At 48.1% G+C, this 19,289-nt stretch overlaps 1 protein-coding gene across 10 annotated transcripts in view; it reads right to left on the bottom strand.

The window, feature by feature from the left end:
* Window positions 1-4,855: 4,855 nt before the first annotated feature.
* Window positions 4,856-19,289, bottom strand: part of magi1b (membrane associated guanylate kinase, WW and PDZ domain containing 1b) — a 183,034-nt gene continuing 168,600 nt past the window's right edge. For all 10 annotated transcript variants that reach the window (XM_083660739.1, XM_083660745.1, XM_083660742.1 and 7 more), the window contains 5 exons: window positions 15,670-15,766; window positions 15,236-15,323; window positions 13,781-13,924; window positions 10,084-10,222; window positions 4,856-6,935 (listed from right to left, as the gene is read on the bottom strand). In XM_083660739.1, coding sequence (XP_083516865.1) covers window positions 5,629-6,935; window positions 10,084-10,222; window positions 13,781-13,924; window positions 15,236-15,323; window positions 15,670-15,766 — 1,775 coding nt within the window. In that variant the 3' untranslated portion in view covers window positions 4,856-5,628. The remainder of the gene's footprint in view (window positions 6,936-10,083; window positions 10,223-13,780; window positions 13,925-15,235; window positions 15,324-15,669; window positions 15,767-19,289) is intronic.

The following is a 19,289-nucleotide window of genomic DNA, read 5'->3' as shown; positions in this document are numbered from 1 at the left end:
TCAACGAGCCATTTCTAACTAAGAGGGTATGAGTCACTGTTGGAACTACATTACCCTCATCACCACATTACCTTTGATCAAGAATCCTACACATGAGAAAAAGACTGAAGGATTTAGTTGTGAGGCAGAGAGCTGTGAGAACCAATTAGAGTGCTTCAATTGTCTTATAACGCAGTATAATTGGTGATTCGAGTCTTTGCCCCATCTCAGACGGACGTACATCCGCACAGCTAGGAGCTATAGGAGCAACATCTCTGGAGCAAGCAAGAGACTTAACATTTCCAAAGGACTGGACACATCGGTCAGTGTCAGTAACATTCTGCTTATGAAATTATGTCTTTTCAAATCAAATCACAGACAAACTGATGATGAGGCGAGTAGGTAAGACATCGCTCATCTGTTTGTTCTGAGGGACCTTGAATCAACGAAAAGTAGCTCTCACAAATTTTAAAAAGTGGCTACATCTAGGATTTTGAAGAGGTTTGTCAAATAGATCTGCCACAGGAGCTACTGTGAAAAGCTAGAAGTCTCTGACAAAGTCACTTTAATTCAAAATTATTGGTCTAAATTGTTCAATACAAAACGTGATATCTGTGGATCAGCACGATAGCCACACCACATTTAGCCCGAAGTGCAGCACGCATTAGCTATAGATAGCAGTGGTCCGCCGAGTGGGGGTCCAGGGACCACCAGGGGTGAAATTGAGGGGGTCCCCAACAAACTGATGAATTGTTGTGAATTAAATTTCACCATGATTTAATTTACAAGTTAACACAATTAGAGAATGTAGAAGAATGACTGTTTTGATCATGGATTCACTGTTGTATCTGCAAGATACAGATAGTCTGGGAATTCTGGACCCAAAAAAAAGCATATCTAGCAATCAGAATATTCTCAGCTTTGGGTCCGAGACAAAATCTCATCATGGGGGTCTGTAGCTCTAATGTGGACTAAATTAGGCGTTCTCACGAACAAAAGGTTGAGTATCACTACACTAATAGTCTATAGAACACTATAGTACGCTACTGAACTGAAAAACACATACTGTACTGCATGGGTTATAATGGCCAGTGAGCAGCCACAGCAGATTCCTCCACCACACCTCTCTCCTGGAGAATAATGATTTTTACATGCAGTCAACCATGAGACATTTATTAGCTGAGGCGCAGCAACACCACTCCATGACAGCAGTGTGGCTGTCCGCAGCATGACAGCAGTGTGGCTGTCCGCAGCATGACAGCAGTGTGGCTGTCCGCAGCATGACAGCAGTGTGGCTGTCCGCAGCATGACAGCAGTGTGGCTGTCCGCAGCATGACAGCAGTGTGGCTGTCCGCAGCATGACAGCAGTGTGGCTGTCCGCAGCATGACAGCAGTGTGGCTGTCCGCAGCATGACAGCAGTGTGGCTGTCCGCAGCATGACAGCAGTGTGGATGTCCGCAGCATGACAGCAGTGTGGCTGTCCGCAGCATGACAGCAGTGTGGCTGTCCGCAGCATGACAGCAGTGTGGCTGTCCGCAGCATGACAGCAGTGTGGCTGTCCGCAGCATGACAGCAGTGTGGCTGTCCGCAGCATGACAGCAGTGTGGCTGTCCGCAGCATGACAGCAGCGGGCATCACAACAGCCTTGTCATACAGGATGTTGTCCCTGAGAAGAGCCTCCTGTGAGAAACGTCACTGCAAATTGCAGAAAGTCTCTCTTGAGTGAAGGCGACTTGAAATCCAAAGCACACATCCCAAAATGTGACATGGTCTGTCTGGTGAAAGGGCTAACACACGTAGGAAACCGTGAAATCGCACAAATCAAGATAAAAAACGGTTGTTTTTTGAAGAAGAAATTCATATGACCAAAGTTTAGATATTGACGAACGCACTCAAAAAAAACAGTTTTAAAACGTATATCTTTAACTATTTTCAGATTTCAATCTATCACACCACATCATTTGAAAGTTTACAATCTGCACTTTCATAATCTGTAAAAAAAAAAAAAAAAAAAACTAAAAATGTCCTTGGCCTACTTGTTACCCAAAAGACCAGTCCCTGTCACAAATAATCCTAGATTCTTATCTCTTAGCGTTTACCCCCACCAGCCTTGTTTGTGTGCATCTCCAGCCTAAAGAGAACATCATGACTGTTCTCCGCTCCTGTCAGCTTTAGTCAGAAGCCCATTGCAGCGGTGTTTCCATGGCAACGAGGGAGCGGACCACCTCCAGGGTCGGAGGAGCATCAGGAACCGAGGTGACGGCAGACGGGAAGCTTGACCCGCTGGGCTGTCGCCGTGCTCGGCTGTAGTAATGTTCTGATTGGAGATTTCATTACCCTCTCCTCCTCCTCTTCCTCCTCCTCTTCCCCGCACTGACATGATGAATCGTCACCAGACATTGGCTGTTCATCATCTCTGGGGTCACGCAAGCAATAAATCTGAGGGCTCTGGTTCTACATTTGATGATGAGAAAGAGTGGATTAGGTGGATGAGGTCCTGAGCGAGAGAGAGAGATCTTTAAGGAGAGGGGAGGGGAGTGGAGGAGAGTGTTTTGGTGCTGGGAAGTGGATTAGTGTAGATCCATTATTTAGGAGCTGAGAGGGAAGGAGAGAAGGGAGGAGAAGTGGAAGTGTTCACAGGATACAAATATCTTCATGTCTCCTCTCAGATTGCAGCATTCCTTCTCTCATTCTTACCTGGGTAAAAACTATAGGCCTTATTCATGGCAGTGGCAGTGACCTTGACTTGGCGCTCCAATTCAAAGAGCTGAACTTTGTTACACCAGAACACATTGTTTTAGAGAAACTAATGACAGCTATGTGGTTTATTAAGAGGTTGAATTGGTTTAAGTTATGTTAAGTAGTTAAGGTTCTGTGTTATCTTTGTTTATATGCCAATGATCTGGATAGGTCCTCTTAGCCTAAGAGGACCTATCCAGATCACCCCCTTGCAAGGGGTCCCCGGACCCCCATTTGAGAACCACTGCTCTTGGGGACCTGTCAAGGATCAGCCGGCAATTCCAGGTCACTGCATCTGTATGTAAAATAAAATGAAGTAGCCTATATAATGATATAGGCCAGGACCCGTAGATGTAGCCATGTGACAACACTTTCAGATCATCACATCTGAAGGAGTGTAATGCACGGAGACGATGTTGAATCTCGGAGAAACTGGGCCAAAAGCTCTGAGATGTTGCCGTTTGATGGTGAGGCTTCATCTCTGCTCCAGGTTCCCTCTCATGAGCTGGAGACACGTGGTCCACAGGGTAATCTTGAATGCACACTTATGAACATGTGGCATCAAGTAGCTTGGCACACGGCAACCTGAAAGACTCCTCATACAAACGCAAGCTTGAATTGTGATCAAACACAATCATGTGTCTAATAATGTATCTAATAAGGTATAATGTATCTAGAGAACACTTCTAAGTCAATTGAAATTCATAAGTAGTAAACTGTAGCAATACAAAGTGTGTGGGTGTGTATAATGTATCATCTAAAGAACACTTCAAAGTAATGTATCTAATAATGTATCTCATGTCTCATGAGGGTGTGAAGAAGGCAAAGCCTAAAAAGCCAATATCATACACCACTATGTTATAGGCTCACTACCACCTAAACAGTACCTACCATATAGATTTAAAAAATGCTCTTTAAATCCATAACCTCATGCATTGTGGACTGAACGCAGCAGCAGGCAGTTTCTTAAGCTGCATCCCTATCTTACATCATCAGCGTCAAGCGTCGTCAGACAGACACCGACAACAAACGCTACATCTCTCTCCAGCAGCAGCAAATACCCGGTGGGCCTTCGCAGGTCAGCAGGAAGTACTGACCTGTCTGTTCTCTGCTGTTTTCACTCTCATCTCCCAATCTGTGTTGCCAAGGAGGGGGGAAACAAGACAACACAGCCCCTCCCCAGCACCATCATCCACCCACCGCTGTCACCGCCATGACATCTGGGGACACAGCATCCCCAGTGGTGTGTTCTCTATCAAACGAAAAGTCTTTGAGAAAGGAGAGAGAGGACGCAGAGGGGAGAGGAAGACAGGAAAGGACAAGGGGAGAGAGGACACAGAGGGGAGAGGAAGACAGGAAAGGAGTGGAGAGGACAAGGAGAGAGGACACAGAGGGGAGAGGAAGACAGGAAAGGAGTGGAGAGGACAAGGAGAGAGGACGCAGAGGGGAGAGGAAGAGAGAAAAGGAGTGGAGAGGACAAGGAGAGCGGACGCAGAGTGGAGAGGAAGACAGGAAAGGAGTGGAGAGGACAAGGGGAGAGAGGACGCAGAGGGGAGTGGAAAGGAATGGAGAGGACGCAGAGGGGAGTGGAAAGGAGTGGAGAGGACAAGGAGAGAGGATATAGAGGGGAGAGGAAGACAGAAAAGGAGTGGAGAGGACAAGGGGAGAGAGGCGCCACAGAGGACAGAGAAGGCACAAATCAAAGTATAGGAGCTGGAGAGACGAGGAAAGGAGGGGACATTTTGTCTTCAGACTTTTATCCCAGCTTTGATGTGGTGAAGGGAAGATGGCACTTTGCTCTCCTCTCCTTCAAAGACTTCATATTCTTTTTGCGAGGCCGGAGATAACAGCCAGGCTCCTCTCTCCATTGTCTTTTGTTTGCTCAAATGATGAGCGCTTAGTATTCTAGACTGATAAACTATCTACCAGGCACCCACTATCTGTTTTGTTATGACACATACTCGCCCACACATTTGTATTGCTACAATATACTACTTAGGAATTTCAATGGACTTAGAAGTGTTCTCTATCCCCCAACCCTTTGCCACTAAATTCCATTAACCTATTTTAACCCGTGTGATAACCAAACAGATATAAAAATGCATTCTCGCACACACACACGTTCATTTGTTGAATATATTATTTTTATTTTAACATCATCATCATCATCATAGTTGAACTTTTAATTTTCCCTTCCTTCATTTAAAATGATCACCTCTGAATGTACACATACTGCAAACTGTCAAAAATATACAAAGAAATGCAGGCTTGTGCTATAGTCTGGTCAAATGTCTAAAAAACAGTGGCACTGGGGGAGAGACAGATAGAGAGAGAGACAGAGAGAGAGCGAGAGAGAGAGAGAGAGAGAGAGGACATTGAAACCGGTAAAGACATGCACAGCATTGTTGTGAGCACCGTTATCCAGGTGCACGGTACTTCCATGGGTTTCTTTGTGGAAAAGTACATACATTTCATCAACTGACGGTGCGGCACAAAATGCCCGTCACATATCAAATCAAAAACAAAACAAAACAAAAAAAGTTGCTCGTTAATGGAACTGTTAGGCACATCATTGTTTTTTATGGTTTTACATTTTCTGTAAAAGTCAGATTCACTGTAAATGTAGAATACTTAACCAAAAAAAATAAGAAAAAAAATTGAAAAGAAAAAATAAACCCTTCAGCTTTTTAAAAGTCATTTTGGAATCACTGTGTGGTTAGTAACTCAACAATGTTACATAATCAATAACTTAAGATTTTTTTCCCAGGGTCTGTGTATGTCTATATACGTGTTGTCTGGTGTGCATGTGTTTGTAAAATTGGGTGCACTTCTGTATGTGAGGATCCAAGTGGTAATGGGAGAAGTGAGCGCTTGTGGTGCTTTGGCTGTGATTGGCTGACAGCCATCCAATCAGATGCTCAGGTCTTTGGGGCTCTCCTTGTAGCTCTTCTTCTTGGGCTCCGGGAGGGTGGCCCTGGGCTCCGAGAGCGTGGCCCTGGGCTCCGGCAGCGGGCCCTTGGAGGAGCGACTGGCGTTGGACTTGAGCGTGCTGTAGTACTCCCTCACCTTAGCCGTTACGAAATCCTCCTCATCCTCTTCGTCCTCCTCGTCCTCGTCCCGTCCCGAGCTCCTGGCCGGGGAGATGTCTCGCCCCAGGCTGCGGGCTCGGTAGCGCGGCTCGGGGGAAGCGCCTCGGCTGGCGTAGCGCCCGTCCCTCTCCGCCCTCTCAGGAGAGCGCCCCCTCAGCAGCGAGCTGTACCTCCTGTAGGCTGAATCGGAGTCGGGGGTGCGCACCCTGGGCAGGGTGGTGTCTCCGTACGGCCCTCTCTGGTCGCGGGACGCCGCCTCCCTCAGCAGGCTGTTGTCCCCCCTGTAGGCTCTCTCCATGGAGGAGGCTCTCATGAGCAGGCTGTCCTCCCCGTACAGGCGCTCCTCTCTCGGCAGGCGCGGCAGCGTGGCCTCCCTGTTGAGACGGTCCAGGGCCGGGGGCTCGCGGAGGACGCTGTCCTCGATGGGGGAGGGGGTGCGTTCCCTGGGGGGTTCCCTCAATGCGGCCACATCCCCGCCGGGCTTCTCGTTGCTCCGGGCCCTGCGTCTGTCTGGGGAGACGTGCCTGCGGTACGGGTCTGAGGAGTGGGCGTGGCGTCGGGCGGGGGAGCGGTGGGGGGACCTGTGGCGCTGAGGCGAGCGGTAGGGCGAGCGGTAGGGCGAGCGGTGGCGTTGCTGAGGGGACTGGTGGGCACGGCGTCTGTCGGGCGAGGAGTGCCTCTGGGCACGTCTTCCGTGACGGCCATCCAGGGTGTTTTCTGCGCTGCGTGCCCGGCCGTGGCCCTTCTCGGGCGAATGGTGGCGCCCGCTGCGGTGGTGCCCGCCACTGGAATGGTGGTGGTGGTGGCCGTCCTTGGAACTGCTCTTTCCCTTGTCGTCCTTTTTCTTAAACAGCTTGGAGATGTCCTTCCCAGCGGACTTGCCCCCCTTGCGTTTGCCCGTGCTGGTTTTCTTGTTGGGGGAGCGGTGGCGGTGGTTGGAATGGTGGTGCTTGCCGGTGCCGGTAGCGTGGCGGCTCGGCTCCTTGCTCCGGGATGGTTGGTGGGGTTCTGGTGGGTAGCTGGACTCCGATGGGGCGTTGGTTGGTGGCAGGGTGCTCACTTCCGCAGCGTTTTGTAACCCTGCGGCTGGGTTGGCTGTGCTGCTGCTGCTGCCGTCGATGGCGGTGTCTGCAAACACAGTGCGACATACAAACCAAGGCAGGCGGATCAAACATGCATCTAGATTCTACAACCTCCTCCGGGGTTTCACAGTAACCAAACCATGCTTCATAAGTCACTCAAGTCATGAAGCTGAGAACATTTCCAATGGAAGCCATTCTGATGTTAATGCCAGCAAAGATGGCTAACTTGTTAGATGACACAGCAACAGCCAATGGTAAAACATTAGAACTGCTTATACATGAGAGTAAAATGCAGTGACACACTTGTGGAGCAGCCATAGCTTGAAGACACTTGTTACCCACAACAAACCTCCCCAGGTCTACCCGGGTTCACCTTACTGAAGCAGATGACACTTGGTTGGACAGGTGGACCTGTGGCCGGTCACAGGTCTACCCGGGTTCACCTTACTGAAGCAGATGATACTTGGTTGGACAGGTGGACCTGTGGCTGGTCACAGTGCATGTTGATGATGCTGCTTGATTCAACCACTTAGCCATGCTCTTTCATGCGCTGCTCTCAGATGTTCAGTGAAGAAGCCTTTCAATAACGTCATTCTTTTGTGTTAAATGATGCTATGTGATTGCTTTCTTAATACCATGTCAGTGTACCTGAAGGATTTTCATCATATTAACCTCGTCACATCATCTACACGAGCAGTCAGCCTAATACCTTGTCATCATTGTGTTCTTATGATTAATACTTACATGTTGTAACCAATTCTATGTTTAAATATCTTTGTGTGTCCATCTTTACAGACGGGCTATGTTCAGACGACCCAACGCAGAGCTAGAGCTACAGACGAGAGGATGTTCTTTGATAGTTGATAAGCCTCAAGTTGGAGAAGATAAACTAAACTAATTAACAAGAACAAACTAAACTAACGCTCTCATTTTAGCACTAGACTGGTGCACAGAGGTTTGACTACTTTGAGTACGCATGAATCCACTCCTACTGGTCAGCATGACAACAGCGGCGGGCGGCGGTTTTGGCAATGCATTCTGGGTGAATGGGTTGGTATGCATGGAGTAGAGCATGGGCATGGGTGAGTTGAGGCCACACACCACACGGAGAGCGAGGGACAGACGGTGGACAGGGGGAAGGAGAGCGAGGGACAGACGGTGGACAAGGGGGAAGGAGAGCAGGACAGCTACAAACCGTGGTCTGATTTTGGAGGAGAGACACCTCCCCCATCTTGTCATTTCTCATGCATGCAGTGAGAATGGGAGCGACCATCCCTGAAGGAAGACAAGAGCCCAGTGCAAAGAGAAGATAAACAAAAACAGACAGAAGACAAGAAGAGCACAGGGTTTAGACCTTTTGAAGTAAGAAAGGGAGAATTATTGTCGGTGTTGATTTTTCAATTAAAAAAATGTGTTTATTTGATCATCGAGTCATTCAGAATAGGGAGACAGTCCAGGAAATTGCCCCAACCCTTCAGTGGAAACCATCAGTTACAGAGAAAGTCCTGGAACCAAGCGCACACACGCACATTTGCACACACACGCCCACACACACACACCTACACACGCACACGCACACACGGACAAAGAAGCAGCAGAAACCCAAAACCAAAAGAGACAGTGAGAACCACACACCCACGACAACAGCGTATGAAGCGGTGTTACATTGCCATCAGAAATCAAAAAAGAAACGCGGGTGAGACTGTCAAAGGGTGCGTCAACTAAAAAGTAAAAAAAAAAAAAGATAAAAAATACACAAGTTCACATGATGTCATATTGGTGGTTAAGACAGCACATTCTTAGCGCTAATAAAATGACATGAATTTTCAAGACAGGCAAATATGTCTCCACTCAAAGAAGAAAATAAAAAAAACAAGAACACAAGAATTCATTTATGACGACGTGTGACTATCAATCAAAACGGATCAATACGATAAAAACAAAAAAAAGTTCCATAAATATTATGGAAAATAGACAATAGAACGTAAAAAAAAAAAAAAAAATCAATTTACACTTCTGACAAGTTCATGCAGCAATAGACTTTTTCCATTAATATGTGGCTTTGATTTCACGGCTCTGTACACGGAACAAAAATACTTGTAAAAATGCCTCTATTCTTTTCATCACTGTACAAAACATCTATAGAAGTGGTCCAAGTGGAGCGACGGATGTCTTTTGTACGGGGATGGGATTTCTTTTGTACGGGGATGATGGGCAGAGTTCCTATCGTCACAGCTTTTCAACGACATTAACAGTGGGTGCAAATAAATCCACGGAGTAGTGAGCAATGTCAAGCACAGTAATAGTGAGATTCTCCTCATTGAAATGTCAAAAAGACTTTGGCCTTTCTTCTCAATTCAGTTCTCACTTAAAACCCTTAAGAGTTCAGTAGCTTACATTCACCTTCAATAAATATCATATAAATATGTTTTGCGTCCTATCCAAAAGCTGCGAGATGCTTTCATTCCAAAGAGTGTTTCCCACTTTATCATGAGATGCAAAATGGATCAAGTTTCTTCTTCCCCCTCGACCCTGAATTAGCGTCTAACGAGTTAACGTCTAACGAGGGGCTTTGGACAATCAATAGCACATCTCACCAACAAGAAACAATGCTTTTCCCTATACGCTGCTCATTCAACCCATGTAAACACTTTCGCTTTTTTTTTCTCATGTGGCATTGAAATCAGAACCCACCACCTTTCTGGAAAGTCCCAGCAGAGTGCCTTGCTCGGCGGCCAGAAGGTGAGAAGTGACAGTGGGGTGACATGGAAAACAGAGCAGGTGACAGCAGAAGGGACGACAGCACCCACGGGAGCAACCTCCACCCCCCCTCAACTCCCCTCCTCCCCTGGTGGGGCAGTGACAAGACAGTGGCCCAGGGGTGACAAAGGAACCCTGGTGGGGCAGTGACAAGACAGTGGCCCAGGGGTGACCTCCACCACAAAGGAACCCTGGTGGGGCAGTGACAGACAGTGGCCCAGGGGTGACCTCCACCAGAAAGGAAACCCTGGTGGGAGCGACCCAAGGTTGGGTGGAGGAGGGTCCCGGGAGGGTGAATGAGTCCTCCTCACCCTTCTTACCCTCGTCCCCTTGAACCCACCACCGTCCACACTGGGCGTTCCCGACCCCCTCCCCCGCCCCGGCTCAAGGCGTGAAGATGGGGGAGAAGGGAATGTTTTCGTAGATTGACCCACCATATTCGGGCACCGAGCCGTCGCCCCTCTTGAGCACCAGACGGGCGCGGCGGCCTCCGCTCTTGATGAGCTCGATGGCGCGCGCGTGCTTCATGCCCTTGGTGCTCTCGCCGTTGATCTCCAAGATCTCATCGCCCACCTGGAGAGAGGAGGAGGAGGAGGGTGAGGTAGAAACACACATCATCGTCTCAGCTCCCAGACAACTGGAGATCTCCACCTACCAATCATCTGGGAACTCCGTGTCAGAAATAGATGAACAGCGGCAAGAACGGCCGCTAACAAACCTAGGCCCTTTTGTCAAGTTACCCGAAATGACTCTCTCCCCAATTATCCTCCGTAGTGAAACAAACTGGAGATACAGCAAATCACATTGTAACATGGGGAGAACTTCTGTCAACATTCAAAGTGGATGTCCCGAGCAACGTTACATGATTTGATTCTGTTTCATCCGTTTACAAGCACACCATTTCACCACCCCTTCTGCACGAAGGGCCGCCCTACAGAATCTGGATTGGTTCTGCAGTGCAGTTTGTTTTTACTCTCTCACATTGTTTCCACCCAGTTTGAACAACGGAAGCTGGGAGAAAGTTCTCAGTCTCTGGTTGAGCGACGTGGATAGAGACTGAGAACAGAGTCTACACACACACACACACACACACACACACACACACACACACACACACACACACACACACACAGTGACAGGAGGAGCGGGTTCAAAGGGACATCCTGACAGAGAGAACAAGAAGACAGAATGAGAAAAAGATAGAAATCAAATCCTCTGAATGGTAAACCTCGCAACAGTAATTTTTATTATTTATTTATTTTCGTTGTTTTTCAAATCAACGGTTTCCAGAGAGGGGGGAAGTTGTGTTGAAACGCAGTAACTGTGAAGGAGAGAATATGAGAGGGAGAATATGAGAGGAGATAATACGACAGAGAAGGAGAGAATATGAGAGGAGAGAAGGAGAGAATATGAGAGGAGATAATATGACAGAGAAGGAGAGAATATGAGAGAGAAGGAGAGAATATGAGAGGAGAGAAGGAGAGAATATGAGGTAGAAGGAGAGAATATGAGAGGAGAGAAGGACAGAATATGAGAGGAGAGAAGGAGAGAATATGAGGTAGAAGGAGATAATATGAGAGGAGAGAAGGAGAGAATATGAGGTAGAAGCAGAGAATATGAGGTAGAAGCAGAGAATATGAGGTAGAAGCAGAGAATATGAGGTAGAAGGAGAGAATATGAGGTAGAAGGAGAGAATATGAGGTAGAAGGAGAGAATATGAGAGGAGAGAAGGAGAGAATATGACAGAGAAGGAGAGAATATGAGAGGAGAGAAGGAGAGAATATGAGAGGAGAGAAGGAGAGAATATGAGGTAGAAGGAGATAATATGAGAGGAGAGAAGGAGAGAATATGAGGTAGAAGCAGAGAATATGAGGTAGAAGCAGAGAATATGAGGTAGAAGCAGAGAATATGAGGTACTGTAGAAGCAGAGAATATGAGGTAGAAGGAGAGAATATGAGGTAGAAGGAGAGAATATGAGAGGAGAGAAGGAGAGAATATGACAGAGAAGGAGAGAATATGAGAGGAGAGAAGGAGAGAATATGAGGTAGAAGGAGATAATATGAGAGGAGAGAAGGAGAGAATATGAGGTAGAAGCAGAGAATATGAGATAGAAGGAGATAATATGAGAGGAGAGAAGGAGAGAATATGAGAGGAGAGAAGGAGAGAATATGAGGGAGAAGGAGAGAATATGAGGTAGAAGGAGAGAATATGAGGTAGAAGGAGAGAATATGAGGGAGAAGGAGAGAATATGAGGTAGAAGGAGAGAATATGAGGGAGAAGGAGAGAATATGAGGTAGAAGGAGAGAATATGAGGTAAAGGAGGGAGTGTGTGAGGAAATATTTTTTGCTTTTCGACTTCCCCCCTCCACGCCTCATCTATCTGTCAGTGCTGTCTGCACCCAGGGAATTCCTCGCTGGCAGAATATGGATCTCTCACTGACACCTCTCTCTGCTTCACAGAGCTGCTACTATTAATAACCCCACTAATAAGGTACCCACGCACAGTCACACACACACACACATGCACGCGCGTGCACGCACACGCACAGTCGCACACACACGCACACACACACGCACGCGCACGCACGCACACACGCACACTCGCACACACACAGAAACATATGTATCTACTGTATGTAATGTATGTGTAAATGCATGCACGCCCAGACCTTGGCACACCCTTCCAAAGAGCGGCACATTACCATACGTCGAAGACCTCCAGATAGCTCCACAGGCATACATGTCACATATATCTGATATGCATATACATAAGGCTACATCAATTAACCCCACATTGTATATTCACTTAAGCAGCCCAGGGGAAGTGCTCCTTGAAATAGAGATCTGCTCATGTTTTTATGCAATTAATCAAAAATAAAGGTTAAATATTACAGTTCCATGACAGCTTCTGTGGCACGTATGAACGTCGCATTTACAAGCTGTAAAAATGTATTGGAGGGACATTAATTAAACATTTATGCACATAGTCTCTCTGGGAGTATGCTCTTTGAGTGTTTGTTGGATGTGTGTGTGGGCGGGTGTGTGCGTGTGCGTGTGCATGTGTGTGTGTGTGTGTGTGTGTGTGGTAAGCAAGCCTCTGCATTGACTCAGGCTAGCTCTTACTCTGTGCAGAGGCTGGAGGCAGCCGAGTGGAGGTTCAGCGAAGCGTAGCTTGCTGTAATTGGGGAGGTACATTATGCAATGGCAATTACATTGATGAATGCTATTGTTATGATGGCTGTAAAGACTAAGGGCGAGTAGCATCAGCCAGCGAGGAACACACTCAAACAGTGCTGATGCCTTCACTGCACCTGCAGGCAGCACGCTGACCATTTGTCACATAGATAACAAAAGTCAATCGACACGCTTTGTGTTAAGGACCTCAATTATAGTCTCAAGCAGTCGGTCTCAAAGTGGGGGGTTCAGGGCCCCCCAGGGGTCCTTGACAGCTAAACTTTAATTTAATTATCCAAACTAAATAATGTATAACTATTATTATATTAGTGTATTACCTTTTTGAATTTTACTATTCAGGACAACACCAGCAATTAATTTGTATTACTATGAAATCGAGAGCCAGGCAGGAGAAATGGTTAAAAAATCTTGCGGAAATCGGTTAACTGGGGTTGGAGGACATGAGCCCTGTGTGAGGAGCCCTCTGTGTGAGGTGCCCTGTGTGAGGTGCCCTGTGTGTGAGGTGTCCTGTGTGTGAGGAGCCCTCTGTGTGAGGTGCCCTGTGTGAGGTGCCCTGTGCGATGTGCCCTGTGTGAGGAGCCCTCTGTGTGAGGAGCCCTCTGTGTGAGGTGCCCTGTGTGAGGAGACCTCTGTGTGAGGTGCCCTGTGTCAGGTGCCCTGTGTGAGGTGCCCTGTGTAAGGTGCCCTGTGTGAGGAGCCCTCTGTGTGAGGTGCCCTGTGTGATGTGTCCTGTGTGAGGAGCCCTCTGTGTGAGGTGCCCTGTGTGTGAGGAGCCTCTGTGTAAGGTGCCCTGTGTGAGGAGCCCTCTGTGTAAGGTGCCCTGTGTGAGGTGCCCTGTGTGAGGAACCCTCTGTGTGAGGAACCCTCTGTGTGAGGAGCCTCTGTAAGGTGCCCTGTGTGAGGTGCCCTGTGTGATGTGATGGTGTGTGGGCTCACCCTCATCTTGCCGTTGCGTACGGCCGCCCCGTCCTCAGCCAGCCGCAGCACGTACAGGTCCATGTTGTACTCTCTGCCTCCACGCAGGCTGAAGCCAAAGCCTTTGTTGTCTCGCTCCAAGTCCACTGAGTAGAACTCAGCCTCCTGATGGACAGAGAGGGAGAGAGAGAGAGAGAGAGAGAGAGAGGGAGCACAGAGAGAGAGAGAGAGGGACCAGAGAGAGAGAGAGAGAGAGAGAGAGAGAGGGAGAGAGAGAGAGAGAGAGAGAGAGGGAGCACAGAGAGAGAGAGAGAGGGAGCACAGAGAGAGAGAGAGAGAGAGACCACAGAGAGAGAGGGAGAGAGAGAGAGAGAGGGACCACAGAGAGAGAGAGAGGGACCACAGAGAGAGAGAGAGGGAGCACAGAGAGAGAGAGAGGGAGCACAGAGAGAGAGGGAGGGATCACACAGAGAGAGAGAGAGGGACCACAGAGAGAGAGAGAGATATTTGCATCAAGGTCACTTTAGTGAATCAGCAGTTTGATTGGAAGTGTGTGTGTTTCTGTGTGTGCGAGAGAGAGAGGGAGAGCGGCAGAGAGAGAGATGGTGTGTGTGTGTGTGTGTGTGTGTGTCCATTGAAGTGGGCTCCTATTTCGAGTGGGGGACAAATGCCACCTTCAGGAAAGTCACACGTATTTAATCGTAGCGCCAGACTGTGTCTGTGTGTGTGCGTGTGCATGCGTGTGTGTGTGTGTATGTGTGTGTGTGTATGTGTGTGCATATGCTCAGGTGTAGAAATGGTGAATTATTGATGTGTTGGGCTGTGGGCAGACAAAGGGAGAGGGCACAGACATAGAGCGGGGAGGCAAGGAGACAGGGAGACACGAGACGCCACAACACCTCCTGTCTCCGAGCCGTCCTAGTCTCCTCTGGCTCAGGATCAATGCTATCTGGGAGAGGCATCTCCACACGCTGGGGACACAGCGCCCCGAGAGCTGACTCTGAAAGCACACGGCCCTGCTGTAAGGCATGGACTGCCATAAAGCAGGCAGGTAGATGTAAAAAAACAACAAACAACAAAAACACTTGATTGGTCCTTGGGTGGATGGATGGACAGATGCATGGAGGAATGGAGGATAATGGGGTGTGCACGGTCAGGCGAAAAACGCGCCGCGCGGGAGCCTCGCGGAGGGGCGTGTCTGCTGATTTGACGTCACGTTGCCGCAGAGACACTGGCGGTCCTGGCGGATACGTCAGGTATAATTCACGCAGGTGTGTTGGTGCTAAAAATAGATGGATGGATGGATGCTGTGATGAATGCTGATGCGGGTGGGAAGGTGATTGCTTGGAGTGTGGATGTTTGGGAGGTTATAGATGGAGATGTTAAACAGATGGATAGATAGATAGATACAGTGTAGATAGATAGATGGGTAGATGATTGAGGAGACAGGTAAAGGGCTGGAGTGTCCTTGCTTACCTGGGCTGGGACTTGTGTTGGGGGCTGGGGAGGCGGGCCTGGCGGTGCTTTGAATTCAAATGACTCCTGTTTTGGTTTGGTGTTGTTTCTGAGACAGACAGACAGCAGGCAGTGTGTTGAGACATTATTTCTACTTAAGATGAAGTGCAAATTTACACCTATTTACCGTCTATTGCATCCAAACTAGTCTGATTTATGATCAATAAAGCACCGTCTTAAACACAAAGACGGTGCTTTCTGCAATTAACCTTGGAAGAAGCAGTGGAAGAGAATATGTGCATTCAATGAATTCAGTTATGACATTTCCTAAGTTAGTTATAAGCATATCTCCACAAATAACTCCAGCTACTCTCAAGTACGCCTCAAGCTATTACATTCTTCTCCCTTTCAAAAGGACGACATGTTCTGTCCCATGTTCCCAGGATGCACCTCACCTGGACTCGGGTGCGGCGGCCTGCTGCTGAGGTGTGTGAGTGGTGGTGATGGTGGCGATCTTCTCCGCATTGGTCAGCAGAGACGCATTCGATGACTCTGAGGGGGGAGAGGAAGAGAGAGAGAGAGAGAGAGAGAGAGAGAGAGAGAGAGACAGAGGGAGAGAGAGAGAGAGACAGAGAGAGAGACAGAGAGAGAGAGAGAGACAGAGAGAGAGACAGAGGGAGAGAGAGAAAGAGAGAGACAGAGAGAGAGAGATGGAGAGAGAGACAGAGAGGGGGGAAATGCTGCCATGAGCTACTGTACAGTATGTTTCCATTGAGCTGTTTTACGTTTGAAGCTCACTTTTGAAATGTTTACACAAAATTAAATTCATATTAGAAGCATTTCCGTCCACGGGGCAGAAGCTAATAACATAAGCTTGCTGAAGGTCACAAAAAATAGAACGTATCCACCAGAGAGATGGACAGCATTTCAATAATTGATTAATATTCAGACATTTTTCACACTGTTCAAGAAGCATTTCTGCCTCAAGCAAACCTAACAGCGTTTTTTGTTGTTGCAATATTGAGTGGATTTTATTGACATTTGCCATTTCTACACAGCTTTTCTGATGCAGCGGTACATCACGTTTCGCATACAAAATACATGGATGGAAGCCCTTCTCGTAACCCCAGGAGATGCCATCTGACGGAATTACAGCCATATCTCACGGAGGTGGAACACTTTCATTTCTTAATGCGCACACCCTCCACACTGTAGATGTGGAGGAGCTGTCAACTGATAACGTGAGCTGACCTGAGGGGCTGAGCGCCACCTGCAGGCTTCCTCCACCACTCAGCCAGATGCAGGACAACGAAATAACGCCGTAAAAACACCATCAATCATGTTGTCAAAGTGCCTGTCAAACGCTGTTTTTTTTTTCTTCTCAAAATGGCACATGTATTACTTATATTAGCTCTGCGTGTGAATTATGAATGAAACGCTGCACGTGAATTATCAAGCAGGACTACACACTTCTTTATAGATTCCATGGACATGAAAGCATCTTCGCACCGATTCAAGCTAACCCAAAGGACATTTATGTTATCAATGATCTGTGCCAGGGCATTATTACCCCACTCTTCTCCTTAACAGCCTAATTGTTCTTGCTAATCTACAGACGTCTCTATTCTACAGTCTCTGTCCCAGTCATCCTAAAGGGCCTCATATTATTTGATTACCGGCTCTCCCCTCCTCTCTTCTCAGTCGTCCCCTACTCGCTATTCCTCTCACACGCTGCGCAGCCACGGTCAATTCCCCTCTCCTCTATCCATCTCCTCCACCTCCACTAGTCCCCTCGGAGCCTGTTGGCTTAAGTCTTCGATTGGTCCACGAGGTGTTGGCTCAGCCAATCAAACGGCGGCGGCGCGAGGTGGGGCGACTTTAATTACGGGGCTGTTGAGGTTGAGAACCTGGAGTTCTAAGGTGTTTGTGTGCGCGCGGCGCGCGTGCACGTGTTGGGATGTTTCTGGTTGGATCTCAGCATGAGGTCCGTGCTTAAAATAATCCCCCCCCCCCCTTTGAGATTTTCTGCCATCGACCGTAAACTGCAGTGGGATTTCCCGTTCCCTCCTTTCTCACGTTTGTAGCCTTCCGTTTTTCTCCACAAACTCTATTCGGCCCCATCATCTGTTCCTCTGCGTAAGCTACTCCTTCTATTCTGCTGCCTCCGATACACACTCCCCCCCCCCATCCCCTATCCTTCTCTCTGTTCCGTTCCACAAGCGTCCCACACTGCCTCTCGTCTCCTCTCTCGCTCGCTCGCTCGCTCCACACACTCGGGGAACACATAAGAAGCACTGAGCTGTCTGGGTAATTTGTCTCTCGCCTTGGCAACGCGCCCGCCCGCCCGCGCCGAACAGAGCGACTTTAGGAAGGAGAGAGCAGGTACAATCAAAATGAGGAATCCGGGAGAGAGGCGGAGGAAAGCGGAGAGGAGAGAGAGGCAAAGAAACGGAAGACAGAGATAAGAGAGGTGGGGCCGCGATACACAATATGCCCACAGGGGTGTGTCTCAATAGAAATGGTCTCACCTCTATCACCCCCCCCCCCCCCCCCCCCAATGAGCTGGCTCTGTGATGGATGTATACGCTGCTGATACATAGGCTTTCCTAACGCCATGAACGGTTTATGTATGGATCGCTGTGTGGGTCGACTTTCCGTGCGGTTACGGAACTATTCAGCATCGATCGCTCGCTATAAAACTCCCGTCGAGCTGCCACAAGAGGAGTGAGGTGTCTTCAGCGGGAAACGAGTTGGACCACGGCTGAAACGTGGAAGAATCTACTGCGACGGGGGTCTTTATTCACGTACAGTAAGAAGATTCACAGCGGAGCGGATCGGAGATAAACAACACGGCCATGTTGCTCAGCCGTGCGTGAACAGAGCCGTCACTCACAAGATATAACAACTTCCAATACGCACACGCCACAATCTCTTCCCCGTCTGCGTTTGTGTCTGCTAGTTTGACACATGCACGCAAACACAGAAGCGGAACTTTTCTACGAAGCGTATCCAGCTATTCCTCCCCATTCGTCTCTCGCTCTCCGTGTCCTCTTGGCAGGCCAATTTTGGCTCACTGTTCTCATCAGCCGCTCCGCAGAGGAGGCTCGTCACTCAGAGAGAGTCAGCCGGAAAACAACAAGCGGCCGACAAATAGCTCCAATTTCTACCAAACACGCAGGATGACGGAGTATCGCCTAACCAAACACACACGCACACACACACACATACACACACATACACACGCACGCACACACACACACACGCACGCACGCACACACACTCTTAATTAAACTGTGTTTGTGAAGCATGCTGGGTCGATCTGTCAGCGCAGTGCAACACAACGAGCAGTGCACAGCTCCCTCTCTCTCTAACGACAGACAGGGGGATATCTAAATGACTCGTACATGTCTTCAAAGTGTAGAGATACACCAAGCAGGAAGCCGATGGCTAGTAGGAAAGTTCCCAAATATCCCCCCCAAAAAAGTTCTGTCATCACTGCGGAGGTGTCCCATCACTTTGAAAACAAGTGAAGGAACTGGAAGCTTTATATAACAGTACAGTCAGGCACACAACCACCATTCAAACTGTGACAGACTCCAGGATACTCTGCCCTCACAGCTGTTCAATGTATTCTATGTAATAATAATAATAATAATAATAATAATAATAACAATAACAATAATAATATTTAAGGACCACTGAACATGCCTCCTTGAGTATCTTTCAACCTCACTACATTTGTCTTTACTGTGATTTTATTATGTTTGATCTGTTCGTGATAAATAAAGATCAGAATCAAATCAAATCAAATGAGCAATTTATGATCTATTTGATGATTTATTGTCTGACACACAGGTGTGAATGTGTGTAACTGTCTGAATCTGAAGCAGGGTGGCGAAACCACGTCGTCCACGAACGACCACGAGTACCAAGTAAAACTTTCCTGGATAAATTCAGGTGAACAAAGGTCTAAAATTGATCGCAGATCAGCACTTAAAACTCTGAAAACCTTGACGAATGAGGTCTTAGTGCAGTGATACTCAACTGGCGGCCCGCGGGCGAAAATGTATATTGA

This window comes from Poromitra crassiceps (assembly GCF_964638095.1).
Source record: "Poromitra crassiceps genome assembly, chromosome: 25".
NCBI classification, from domain to species: domain Eukaryota; kingdom Metazoa; phylum Chordata; class Actinopteri; order Beryciformes; family Melamphaidae; genus Poromitra; species Poromitra crassiceps.
Note: the sequence above shows the minus strand (reverse complement) of the source record. Positions and strands in the feature narration are given on the sequence as shown.